The 13,922-nt window shown below is 41.0% G+C and overlaps 1 protein-coding gene across 5 annotated transcripts in view; it reads right to left on the bottom strand.

The window, feature by feature from the left end:
• TMEM245 (transmembrane protein 245) overlaps positions 1-13,922 on the bottom strand; it is a 103,106-nt gene that overhangs the window by 22,698 nt on the left and 66,486 nt on the right. For all 5 annotated transcript variants that reach the window (XM_086683650.1, XM_086683651.1, XM_086683652.1 and 2 more), the window contains one exon: positions 345-445. In XM_086683650.1, the coding sequence (XP_086539776.1) occupies positions 345-445 (101 nt within the window). The remainder of the gene's footprint in view (positions 1-344; positions 446-13,922) is intronic.

Below are 13,922 nucleotides of genomic sequence, written 5' to 3' on the forward strand. Positions count from 1 at the left end.
CTGAAGCAGGCTCCAGGCTCCCAGCTATCAGCACAGAGCCTGATGCAGGGCTTGAACTCAAGACGGACTGTGAGATCATGACCTGAGCTGAAGTCGGAGGCTTAATCAACTGAGCCACCCAGGTGCCCCTTATGCAGTGCTTTCTAAGTGCTGGGTATCATTCTAGCTACTGGAGATACAGCATAAATAAACATTACAAATCATACTTCTGCTCCTAATCTAGACTAGATTACATCTCAAAATTTAGTATTTTAAATTTGAGGAAGATGACATTTCCCAACGTACGTAAAATGGCTTCATTTTCCTTAAATAGAGGACAGGGGAAGTTAGGATACTATCGTTACCTGATGGTATGAAGACAATATTGATGCCAAATATAGTATGAGTCAGCCAAGTGTACAATCCGTAGAAGCCAGCCATTTTGAGGGAAGCATCAAACACCCCTCTAGAATACCCAAAGATAAAAGGGAAAGTAAATAAACACAGTATCACATTGCGATGCAAAAACGGAAGTTGTTCCAGGCCTCTGGCTACTTCATTCCAAATCTGATAACAACTTCAATTTTTCCAATGGCCTGAGAATGCCCTTTGCATTTTTATTTCAAAGAAACATAAAGCCTTTATTTTAAAACCCCAGAACAAGTTTAGTAAATTTCTCTGATGAAAAAAATAACTGAAATGAAACACCTTAAAATACCCTGCTCGCTGAAATAATTAATCAACTTTTCACCTCTGAAGCACATCTTCCACCACCAAAATAAATGGAAAATAAAAAGTAAGTATGACTCTCTTATTTCCGAGGACATAAACTCTAAGAAATCTGTGGCCAACCCTCCCCTTTGAAGACAAGTGCAAGAGAATTTAACCTGCATTTCATGGGTCTCCTCTTATTAACAAAGTTTTCCCACATTCCTTCAACTCTGCAACCAAGCCTACAGAGTAACTTCTACAAATGCTATCAAAGAATGCAGGTTATTGGGAGAGAATTTATGGAAGAAAAAGAAAATCTTATTACCTCCCAAGTAAAATGAGAGAGGAAAACACAAAAGGGGTAAAAACAGATCCACATAGTTGGTGATTAGTAGGAACAAAGTACATGAAAATCTGCAATAGCAGGTGCTTCAGCTTTGGTTTCCAGCTGGAAGATTAAGGTAGTGTTGTGTGAAGAGTAATAAGGAACTGCTCAGAGAGAACACAAAGGCAGCAAACCATAAGTTTATGATGCCAAAGGTATCATAAAATTACAAAACCAGGACTCTGGGGGGTACAGGGGAAGCAGGGTCATATACTCATGAGAGAAGGAAAAGCTGTCTATAATTAAAAAAAATCAGGGAACGTGGCAGCAAAGGGGACACTGTACACACAAAAGGAAACGATAAGCTTTTCCAAAGCATTCCAAGAGATGTGCTGTAAGAGCAAAGCCAACCTAGTGATTTAGTCATTGTAACAGGGTTCTGACACATGGATTTGGTGACACGGTGGCTCCCCAAATTGTGAAACCTTCTTCGTCATCCTGACCAGCAGCTTTCACTCAAGAATATGGGGTTGCCATGTGCCTCTGACAAAAAGATGCAGATTAAAGTCGTATCAAAAAGACCGAGAGGAAGGGAGAGAGCCCAGAGGAAACAGAAAAGATCTGAACTGAATAGGAGACGGAGGAAAAAGAGAAACTAGCAGAGCTTCAGGTTTTAAACCTGAGGGGGAGAGAATGGCAGTGTCTCAAAGACATGGAAAAGCCCAGAATGAGTGAAGACACGGGAGATAAGGGAATACATTTGGTTTGGGCAATGGCAAGAAATAAGGATGATGAAAATACCCTTGAGGTAGCTGGAAATAAAAGACAAAGTCAATGGAGAACTTGGGACAAAAACTTTGAGATGTGCCAGAAGAGATGAATCATAGGAAAGGAGAAGATATCCCCAGGGGCAAACCTGGAGAAAAATGGGGCAATGGGCTGCATTCCCACAGGGGACCTAAGGACAAAAATACACCAGCCAAAGAGATCATGAAATCACTTCTGCAGTAGGGAGAAAAATCACTAGAGTGTAGTATTCCAAGAGACCAAACGAGAAAGAAGCTTTTGAGAAAGAGGGAATGATATTAAGGTCAAATACCCCAGGGAGATTAATAAGAATAACGTCTAAGGAAAAAAAGTACAGAATTGGAACAGAACTGGGGAGGTCAATGACAGAAGATAGATGTTTTCACCAACCTTAATGTTATTCAAAAATTTTTTCACCAACCTCATGTTATTCAAAAACTCTTAAGCCAAAATGAAGTTGACATCAAAGGTGCAACAAAATATTGCAACTGAATCTCCCCCTCTGGGTGGCACGTAGGCAAAACTCAATCCAAAAGGGACCACTTCTAGGAAACAGCACACAATCTCCCTTCTTCTTTACCTCTGGGAATACTGATTGCTGTAACATTCTCACTAAGGCAACTCGCAAGTAATTTTGTGGATCCTAAATGCATCCCATGCTGTTTACAGTTACTAAACATTTTCATGTAACCCAATGAAGGATGAAAAGGCAAGGCATTCCCCTCTATCTTATTACTTATGATCTGGTACACAAGGTTTTTATAAAACAGCAAAGAAAAATCTTCTAACAATTTACTAGTAGACAGAATTTTTTTTAGCTCCATCAAATTCCTAGCATTTTTTTCTTTTTTCATCAGCTTTACTGAACTATAATTTACAAACAATAAAATTCAACAAATTTTGGCAAATGTGTACAGTTGTGTAACCATCATCACAATCAAGATATAGAACACTTCTGTCACCTCAAAACGTTCCCTCATGCCCTTTGACAGTCTATCCCTCCTGAATCCTGATCCCTGACATCAACTAGATATGCTTTCTGCCACAATGGTTTTGCCTTTTCTAGAATTTCATATGAACATAATCATACATTATGCAGTTTTTTTATTTATTTTTATTTTTTTTTTTTAATTTTTTTTTCAACATTTATTTATTTTTTTGGGACAGAGAGAGACAGAGCATGAATGGGGGAGGGGCAGAGAGAGAGGGAGACACAGAATCGGAAACAGGCTCCAGGCTCTGAGCCATCAGCCCAGAGCCTGACGCGGGGCTCAAACTCACGGACCGCGAGATCATGACCTGGCTGAAGTCGGACACTTAACCGACTGCGCCACCCAGGCGCCCCTGTTTTTTTAAACATTTATTTATTTTTGACAGACAGAAAGAGACAGAGCATGAGCAGGGGAGGGGTAGAGAGAGGGAGACACAGAATCCGAAGCAGGCTCCAGGCTCTGAGCTGTCAGCACAGAGCCAGACGCGGGGGCTCGAACCCACGAACCGGGGAGATCATAACCTGAGTCAAAGTTGGACGCTTAATGGATTGAGCCACCCAGGCACCCCACATTATGCAGTTTTTTTAAAAATTGTGGTAAAATATACATACCAAGCAATTTGCCATTTAACCATTTTTAAGTGTATAGTTCAGGAGTGTCAAGGACATTCACACTTTCATTATGTAGCTTTTGTGTTGGGTTTCTTTAATCTCGTTCAATATTTTGAGATTCACCCACATGGTTATCAGCACTTTGTTCCTCTTTAACTGCTGAGTAGTCCATTATTTGGATATAGCACAATTAGATTATGTAATCACCAGCTGATGGACATTTGGGTTTTTCCAGTTTGGAGCTACTGTGAATAATGTTGCTATGAACACTTGAGCAGAAGTCTTTGCATGGACATACACCTTCATTGCGTTTCAGTAAATACCTAGAAATGGAGATGCTGGGTCATACGGTATGTTTTAATTTTATAAGAAACACCAGCAATTCCTTTCATCTCTCAATTCAAAGAAAGTGTAGAGTCCATGGACAATCAGCCAGAAGTCACTGCCTGCTATATTATACCACATCTCCCCAAGATGTGAGGCTAAATTTAATATTTAGAGTATTATGGGGGTGGATACTGGCAGAAAGAGCAATTCAGCTCGTGAAAAGCTAAATGACAATGCATCTGAAGCCCCTACTAAGTGACCCAGTGGTACACTAGGTGCCCAATAAACAGTAACTATTTTTGGTGCTATGGTATTTACTATTTCTTGAGATCAGTATGTTACATTGATGCTCAGAGTATTCTGATGATGAAGACTCTAGAAAGTTGTAGTGTAAGAGCTGAGTGTTCCTGAAATAAGAAGGTAAGGTCAACGGGGCGCCTGGGTGGCACAGTCGGTTAAGCGTCCGACTTCACCCAGGTCACGATCTCGCGGTCCGTGAGTTCGAGCCCCGCGTCGGGCTCTGGGCTGATGGCTCAGAGCCTGGAGCCTGTTTCCGATTCTGTGTCCCCCTCTCTCTCTGCCCCTCCCCCATTCATGCTCTGTCTCTCTCTGTCCCAAAAATGAATAAACGTTGGGAAAAAAAAAAAAAAGAAGGTAAGGTCAAGAGACACTAATGTTTGCTAAGTACCCCATGTAGTAAATTGAGTAACAGCCCCACAAAAATGTCTATATCCATGCCCAGGCCCTATGAATATGTTACCTTATTTGGCAAATGGGACTTTGCAGATGTGACTGAGCTAAGTAAGCATTGTGAGATCAAGGCGATTATCCTGGATTACTGGATTGGCACAATGTAATTACACAAGTCCTGATAAGAGGGAGGTGGCTGATATAAGACAGAGGTGATGGATGCACAAATTGTGAATATATTAAAACCACTGAATTGTACACTTTAAAATGGTTAAAATGGTGAATTTCATGTGTATGCATTTTATCCCAGTAAAAAAAAAAAATTATAAAAAGAGGGATGTAGGAGAGTCAGAGTTACAGAAGGAGACATGAGGACAAAAGCAGAAGTCAGAGAGAAGGAGATATTTGAAGACACTACATTGCCAGCTTTGAACATGAAGGACCACAAGCCAAGGAGTGCAGGCAGCCTCCAGAGGCTGGAAAGGGCAAGGAAACCGATTCTCCCATAAAGCTTCCAGAAAGAACGCAGGCCTGCTGACAGTCTAATTTTAGGCCTTCTGACCTCTAGAACTGTCAGATAAAAAAAAATCTATGTGGTTTAAGCCACTAAGCTTATGGTAATGTTAGAGCTACAATCAGAAACTAACACAATCCAGTATGAGCCAAGCACTGCGTTACATGCTTTGTCTATGTCGTTCCATTGACTCCTTGCTGGTGCCTCTGATTCATCTGGAAAAGAGACGCTTGGGGCACTTGGGTGGCTCAGTCAGTTAAACATTCGACTCTTGGTTTTGGCTCAGGCCATGATCTCACAGTTTGTGGGTTTGAGCACCATGTCAGGCTCTACAAGGAGCCTGCTTGGGATTCATTCTTTCTTTCTCCCTCTGCTCCCTTCCCCATTTGTGCACACTCTCTCTCTCAAATAAACTTTAAAAAGAGAGAGAGAGAGAGAGAGAGACTGACTCTTGGTCAAAATCAGGTAAATCTGTTAAAATCTTTTCTCTAAAAAAGAAAAAGAAGAAGAAAGATCAAAATGAGGGTGAGGGTGGGAGGAATGGTACTGAGCCAGTCACAGTTAAAAGGCGAGAAAACTCTTCTGGGAATTGTTGGATCGGTGTACTAGATCACTCTGGTACACTAACTCCAAATCCAGTCACCCAACTCACTAAAGGTCAAGATGTTGGATGAAGATGTATTTTTGGTATCCAGATTCCTATTCTATATTACGAAGATATGCACCTACAGGACAAACATGTACTTAATTGTCCTCAAGGCCAAGAGACCACCAAGAGAAGCCTGGGCAGCTGCATGACACCTGCATCTGGCTCTGGCCAGGGCCATTATTCGATAGTGGCTATCCTAGCTGACCACTTCCAAAAGGGGACTAAGGTTCAGTATACCCATCCCAAGGCAAACTGGGGTCCTAATCACCGTACTAGAGTGAAACGTTCTGGAAAATAGAAGTAGAACATGGGGAAAGGGGAGAGGAACAGAGCAGCAATGAAAGATGCAACAGGCCACATGTGGCGGCCACAATGTGTGTGTCTGTGCCTTGCTGGTGCAACGCTACGTAGAACTCTATGACCCACTCCACACCCAACGCACTGGCTTTTAGTCAGGTGGATGCCTATCGTGGGAGCTAGTACATCCGAGTGATCTAGTGCACAGATCCAACAATTTCAAGAGGGTCGTTATTGCCTTTTCACTTGAGAATAACTCAGGCCCTCATTTTTTATTCTTTTTCCAGCCTTCATTAAAAAAAAAAACATGAACTACACTCCCAGTTTAAAAGATTTTCTTGATTTCTGACCAGCGGACTCTTTCCTGGGTGAATGAGGGGACCAGACAGGGGATCAATGAAATAATACATGCAAAATGTGTAAGTCAGGGTTTGGCACAGTGGGTACTCAGCATATGTCAGTGTAGAGGATGGACAAAAGAAGGGACAGAAGTGAAGGCCATTGGCCTGGAGGTTAGGAGACCGCTCACAGAAGGAACATATGAATGAAACGTAAGAGTGTTGAGGAAGCAAACAGTCAAGAACGCACTCATAAATGAGAAACGTTAGTGAAGGCAAACAGGACATGGATCCGGCAGGAAGAACAGGGCAACGGGGCCACAAGAGCTCTGGCTCTGTCACCCACTGCTCTGGAATCCCATTCTATCACTGATTAGTGTGGCATGATCTTCAAAACTGTACAACTTCTCTGAGCTTCACTCTTCCTAACTGTCAAATAGAGATAACATTTAACTTCATAATGTTGGCATTATGGCAAGCATTCACTTCATAACGGTATGATGGACATTAACACTGCAACTCAAGTGGTAAGCTTAGTGACTGTTGCACAGTAAGCACGCAATTAAGTTGGTGCTTTCAGAGAATTGTGTCACTATTACCAGGTAGCATGTAGTAAGGCTAAAAATAACACACGTGGTAACTTTCTCTTTTCTCCTGGCGGTTTTTGGAAGAAAACCAATCTTTGCTACGTGCTAAAGGGGTGCAGGGTACAGCAAAGCTGAGAGTGAAAGTAGCATACCACAAAGTTTTAGACTTAAGTTTTTTAAATTATAAGGTACCGATGAAGCTACCGGAGCAAAAATCCAAAATACTGAGTGTATAATCACTCATCTCTCAGGTTCTTTGGAACCTGAAATTCAGAGACTGGGAATTGTTCATTTTCATAATCTAACACAACTTCATTTGACACAAAATTAATGGCATACACAGTACAGTTTGAACGGGTTACCAGAAATCACTAGTTTAATCAATGCAGGCGTATTTATTCCTTATAATAATATCAATAAAAGATCATTCTCTCATTTCATTCATTCAATGATGTCAATCCATTAATCAACACTTTTTAGATATTCAAATTCAGTAAGCATTCTTCTATCTTGCCATCCAGGAAAGACACTATGATATACTTCACCAAATCTCTTGTAAAAATCACAAAAGCTCTGGCTTGTGGCATTTTTCTAAGGGTGGTTACATATGACCCGTGCCAGGTGAATGCATGGTGCCACTGGAAATTACCCTTCCCTTTGTAACTATTCACAACCATATGATCAAGCATCTACTATGGAAATTTACAGGACAATCTGCATCAAATTCATCAGGCTATAATAGGTATGTAACATTAGTCTTCCTCTACTGTCTACTTCAATCCTCTCTCTTGAATAGAGTGTTTGCCTGTGCTCAGTCTTCTGGGACCTCTTTTTTTCCAGTGATTCTTCAAAACTCATTGACATTATTCTCCAACTGCATCTCCAGGCTTTCCCAGCACTCAGCAATTTAACAGAATCAAATTCAGAAGACACTGGATGCTCTTTTCTTCCATGTTTTGGTAGCTCAGTTGAGCTGGCTTAGCAGGTCTGATGTAGCTCAAGGGATGGAACTGACACCAGCCACAGAGGTGGAAGCTCCCCGCTTTCTAACAATCCTCATTCAGAAAGCTTCCACCGTTAGACAGTCCTATCTATTATACACAGAGCCATAAAGGGCAGGGTTCCCTTCAACTGGAAGGCAGGCTACAGGACATCCAATCCAACGGGGGTCCCTAAACATACCTCTCTGTGAATAAAAATTCCAAATTCATTCACAATCAGTCTTTGTCTAAGTTTTCCCCTAATAAACACTATTGTGCATTTATACTGTACGGTACTAAAGACGTGTGTCCATGCCTCGTTTATACAACTGTATGACTGATCCTTAAACAACACATTTGAACTACACTAGTCCACTTACATGCGGATTTTTTTTTTTGATATGGTATTAAAAATGTATTTTCAGGGCACCTGGGTGGCTCAGTCAGTTAAGCATCCAACTCTTGGTTTGGGTTCAGGTCATGATCTGACAGCTTTGTGGGTTCAAGCCCCACATCAGGCTCTGCTGGCAGCATGGAGCCTGCTTGGGATTCCCTCTCTCTCCCTCTCTCTGCCCCTCCCCCACTCACACTGTCTCTCTCTCTCTCTCTCTCTCTCTCTCTCTCTTTCTCTCTCAAAATAAACAAACTTAAAAAAATGTATTTTCTCTTATGATTCTCTTAATAACATATTCTTTTCTCTGGCTTACTAAACTAAGAATACAGTATACAATAAGAACAACATACAAAGTATGCTTTAACTGACTGCTTATAAGTAAGGTTTCTAGTCAACAGTAAGCTATTAGCAGTTAACTTTCTGGAGAGTCAAAAGTCCTATGTGGATTTTTGGCAGTGTAGGGTGCTGGTGTCTCTTAACCCCCACATTATGCAGGAGTCAACTGTATATCTAACTTCTCTGCACCAGGGGCTTGAACTGGTTTCAAGCGCTTGGTTAAGATTTAGTTCTTGGGGCGCCTGGGTGGCGCAGTCGGTTAAGCGTCCGACTTCAGCCAGGTCACGATCTCGCGGTCCGTGAGTTCGAGCCCCGCGTCGGGCTCTGGGCTGATGGCTCAGAGCCTGGAGCCTGTTTCCGATTCTGTGTCTCCCTCTCTCTCTGCCCCTCCCCCGTTCATGCTCTGTCTCTCTCTGTCCCAAAAATAAATAAACGTTGAAAAAAAAAGATTTAGTTCTTAACCAGCTCTCTCCTCACTCTTTACAAACTCTAAGATGAAACTTAACTCTTACAAGTTTGCTAATACTTTCCTTCAACTCTTAGCCCACTCTCAATTCTGACCAAAGGGGTGTTCTTGGGAAGAGAGATGGCGAGGAAGCTTAAAAAAAAGAAAAGAAAAATGGGTTTGTTGTTACTTTTCTAAAAGGAGAAAACTGGCCAGACAACCCAGGATTTGATCAGATGATCTGCTTTTGCTGGAACGCGATTTGAAGCAAGGAGGGGGTTGGGGAGAATGATAAGCCACAGTCAAGGAGCTCTATGCCCTCAGAGGATACAGGACTCTAAACCAATAGACAGGTAGCGTTCACGTGTCTAAGTAAGAAGGAAAGAAAGGAAAGAATCCAAAATCAAATTCTGCCTGCTCCCAACATTTCATTACACTGGTTCTGCCCTCTTTTCTTTCTAAAGGTCAACTAGGAAGGCTATCAGATTATTGTTCCCTCAGGCAACAACAACAAGCATCACCTTACCAATGTTCTGTACTGCCCCTCAAGAGAAGGCCAGGTAGTAGAGAGGGCAGGCCGGCTTCCAGAAACACAGCATATAAAATTACCAATCGTACATAGTATCCCCCAGCTCTTTTCATTACTACCTAACCTCTCTTGAAGTTACATCTCCCACCCTTTCCGGGTTCATCTGTCCCAGAGACCCAGCTCCACACAGTAAAAAGCACAGAAACCTGGTTGACACTGGATTTCCCTGTTCCAGAAGGGAAGGTCATGCTGTACGCACAGACCTAGCATGCTGCTGAGAAGCACAGGGAGAAGCCGCTTCTGCGGAAACCTTCCATCCCCACCGGGAAAAACAGTGAGTCACAGTCACACACAGAAGGGTACAACAGTGGCATCACATTAAATCATCTGGAATCCTTGGCAGTAGAAATATTAATTCAATGTTTTTATATCATTACTACATGGTTTTGTGTCTTTGACAGTGCCTGCTGATAATGGATGCTTACTCTAACTAAAAAGTGAACAGTATATAGGCAAATAGCAAACATTTGTATCTCAACACTAGTTCTATTATAAGGCTATTAAAATTAATTTAGCAATTCTTTAAAGCATCACAATGAGAAACTAAATACAAGACAAAGTTTCTTAAGGTCATTCCCTTGGAAACTTGATGTAAAGGTTTAGAATTATTAGACCAATCTTTAATCAAGTAGGTTAAAAAGGCATTCTTTTTACTGAGTTGGTTATTATTGAAGAACTCCAGCTAATATGATTTTCCCAAATATGCATAAGAGATTATGTCACTCTATTCCAGTGTTAGGAGAGCTATCTCTTCGAATAAATGAAAATACACTCTTAACAGCTTTAAACTCTTCCTTACACATTTTAATTTAAACAAATGTTTATAACCTTAGATTCATGAGAATTTCTTTGCAACGAATATTTGTTTAAAGTCAAAAATGGAAATACGGAATTACTGAATGATCAGCACTGATTTTTTTTTTTTTTTTTTTTTTTTTTTTACCCAATACCTTTAATTCTCCATAGTTGGAGGGATAGAGGTGAAAAGTACATTCATTTTCCAAATTAAAAAAAAACTCAGTACATACATTCTCCCATCTAATTCCTAAGTAAGACTCCCACCCACTGGCACTGAAAACCTGTAATCCCACAAGCAAGAGCCATACCCGTGTGCATGCACTCATGTGAAAATATCACACACACTAAATTGCACTGAGGCCGTGACAACATGCAACTTAGTAATGTGCAATATCTCCACCAGAGCAAGCAGAATGGGAGCATCGGGGAAGAAGGATGTGATGCAAACATTCAGGACACGACATGCTCTAAAGGGACAAAAGTGGTTTGGGGGTAGGAGATGCATGCCACTAACTGAAAAATTCATGAAACGAAAACCCAAATGAACACACAAACGTATTCAATTTAGAAGAACACTTATTCAGATCTGAGAATCCTAACTGAGGTTCAACAATTCAACGAGACGGTGATCATCAAGTAGCCACATATTTCATAAGGCAAAGCTTCAAAAGCCAAGACACTGCCACTGCCTGGTCATGCAGTTAACTCCCAATTTCAAGTCCACTTTTAACTTATTGATGGATCATATAAAATGAGTTGAACGATTTCCACTTGACTGCAACACTGATGATGACTAATGATTGATGTTTATAAAATCTGAGATCACTGATAATTTGTAGACTGAAGTGCCCTCTGAGGACCGTATAATAACATTTTCATAAACACTTGTTTAATATTTTTCCTCTTAAAATCTTTGTCCGTGAAGAAACATATTCCATCTTGAACACAATCCTTCAGAATGAAAAATGTGACAAGAGCTCTTAAAACTAGAACTTACTATTATCTTACATATGTGAGAAGGTTCTACAGAGGCATCTCTATAAAACCTGTACATTCCAGGTCTTGCATTTGACCCAGGAAAGAAAGAGACAATAAGCACGGAGACTGCTAAAAATCGTCTGGAGTTCTAATCTTTAATTCACATAACGTGATACAGCCGTGGTTACACAAATGGGCCAGACAAATTAACTAGTCTGTACTGTAGTTTTCAATTTTGAGAGCCATTAAGATTACAGTTCTGGTACTGAGGGTTTAAGCTTTTTCCTATATTAAAAACATGATAGGGGCGCCTGGGTGGCGCAGTCGGTTAAGCGTCCGACTTCAGCCAGGTCACGATCTCCCGGTCCGTGAGTTCAAGCCCCGCGTCGGGCTCTGGGCTGATGGCTCAGAGCCTGGAGCCTGTTTCCGATTCTGTGTCTCCCTCTCTCTCTGCCCCTCCCCCGTTCATGCTCTGTCTCTCTCTGTCCCAAAAATAAATAAACGTTGAAAAAAAAAAATTTTTTTTAAATAAAAAAAACAAAAACATGATAAAATATGGGGCGCCTGGGTGGCTCAGTCGGTTAAGCGTCCGACTTCGGCTCAGGTCATGATCTCGCAGTCCGTGAGTTCGAGCCCCGCGTCGGGCTCTGTGCTGACAGCTCAGAGCCTGGAGCCTGTTTCAGATTCTGTGTCTACCTCTCTCTGGCCCTCCCCTGTTCATGCTCTTCTCTCCCTGTCTCAAAAATAAATAAAACGTTAAAAAAAAAATAAAAAAATAAAAAAAAGACATGATAAAATAAATGGGTTTTGTACTAGTATGCTTTGGAACCAAGACATGGGCTACTGTTACAGTGCATACTTAGTCTGTACAATCCCAAGAAAATAAGGCAAATCTAATTTGTAAAAAGGCATTTATTTCTTATCTCTGTAGATGACCACACTCTTTCTAACCTCAAATGCCCTTGTGGGCCAAAGACCTGATTTTTTAGCCGCCAGCCTCATGTGACTATTTAAACAGTCTTAACAGTACCACAAAGTTAAGTCATCTTCTGCCTCAACCAGCTCCTCCTGGAAGAAGGCACTGTGGTATACCGGAAGGATATGTGCTTTCAATCAGCTGGACCGACATGCAAGTCACAGCTCCGCTTACCAACTCCAAGCAACGATGACATTAAAATATTAAGTTTAAAACAAAGGAGTTGGCATATTTGTATGAAAACAAAAGTGACTCAATGCCAGACAGACAGAGGACAGTTGACCAGCGGTTCACTCTAAGAAAGCCGAACAAGAGGAAACTCAAGAACTGTGATTTAAAAACAGAAAAGCTTTTGTGAGAATAACAGTCAGTGCTAATAAAGATTACTTCAGGAAAATGAAGTATCAGCTTTCTTGAAGTTCTTAATGGGACAAGGTAGATATTTTTCTGTAAGACTTGGCTTAAGTTACACTGACTGAAAGGATTCTGTCAGCCTTTGATAAGGTTGATTCACTAGTTTCATCCTACTGGGAAGATTGAAGGTTATTTTTCTTTCTGGTCGAGTTATTTACACAAACTTCTTTAAGCCAGACAGATGTCACTTAAACTAACATGAATTTATTGCTAAGAGTTTTCAGCATTTTATTTACTCAATAAAGATGATAACCAATGGTCGTGCAGGCTTAAAAGGAATGCTAAAGCCAGCAAGTGACTTCCCCGAAGATAGCTTCACCCTGAAAACTGTTACAGTAGATGATGCACTCCCAAACTTGGAATCTTTACATAGATGGCCCCATGTGGATACCCAAGAGCACCAGAGAGGATAAGGGCATTTTTAAAATTCTACCTGATGGCTAATAAAGGAAGCAAGATATTGAAGACTTTACCCAGGCCTTGCTAGTAGGAAAAAGAAAGAAAACCCAGCAAACTTTCTAGGAAGAATATATTTCAAGAACATGTGTGTTATTTGAATGTAACTAAGGTTTTTCAGAGACCAAAATGGTATCCTCAACCAGTTATTAAATAAACACAATGAAGAAATAAGCCAAGATCAAAGAGAATTATCCAGTCAAATCAAGATTTCTGTGGAAGACTAGTTCAAAGCAATGCTATTTTTTATAATAATTTTTTCATGTTTTATTTTATTTATTCTTGAGAGAGAGAGAGAGAGAGAGAGAGAGAGAGTGAGCGCACACAAGAGAGCAGAGGAGGGGCAGAGAGTGAGGGAGACAGGGAATCCCAAGCAGACTCCGCACTGTCAGTGCAGAGCCTGATGAAGGGCTCAAACTCAAACTGTGAGATCATGAGCTCAGCGGAGATCAAGAGTTGGATGCTTAACCGACTGACTGAGCCTCCCAGGTGCCCCCAAGCAATGCTATTTCTTAAAAATAAGTGGAAACATAAATGCCAACCAATGATTCACTATTCAAAATAAGTTTAAGAACACCTGGCTAACAACTTATTACAAAAAGAAACTCTAACGGATGATATGAGGATTTAATTTGGGTATAGCTATTCATACGCAGTAAAAATGTAGTAGAACTCTAACAAGTCCCAAGCAATAAGAGGAAAGGGTAGGGAAGGAGCAGAGCTAGGTTT

Source organism: Puma concolor, chromosome D4 (assembly GCF_028749965.1).
Source record: "Puma concolor isolate L17-30 chromosome D4, mPumCon1.1.hap2, whole genome shotgun sequence".
Lineage (NCBI taxonomy): Eukaryota > Metazoa > Chordata > Mammalia > Carnivora > Felidae > Puma > Puma concolor.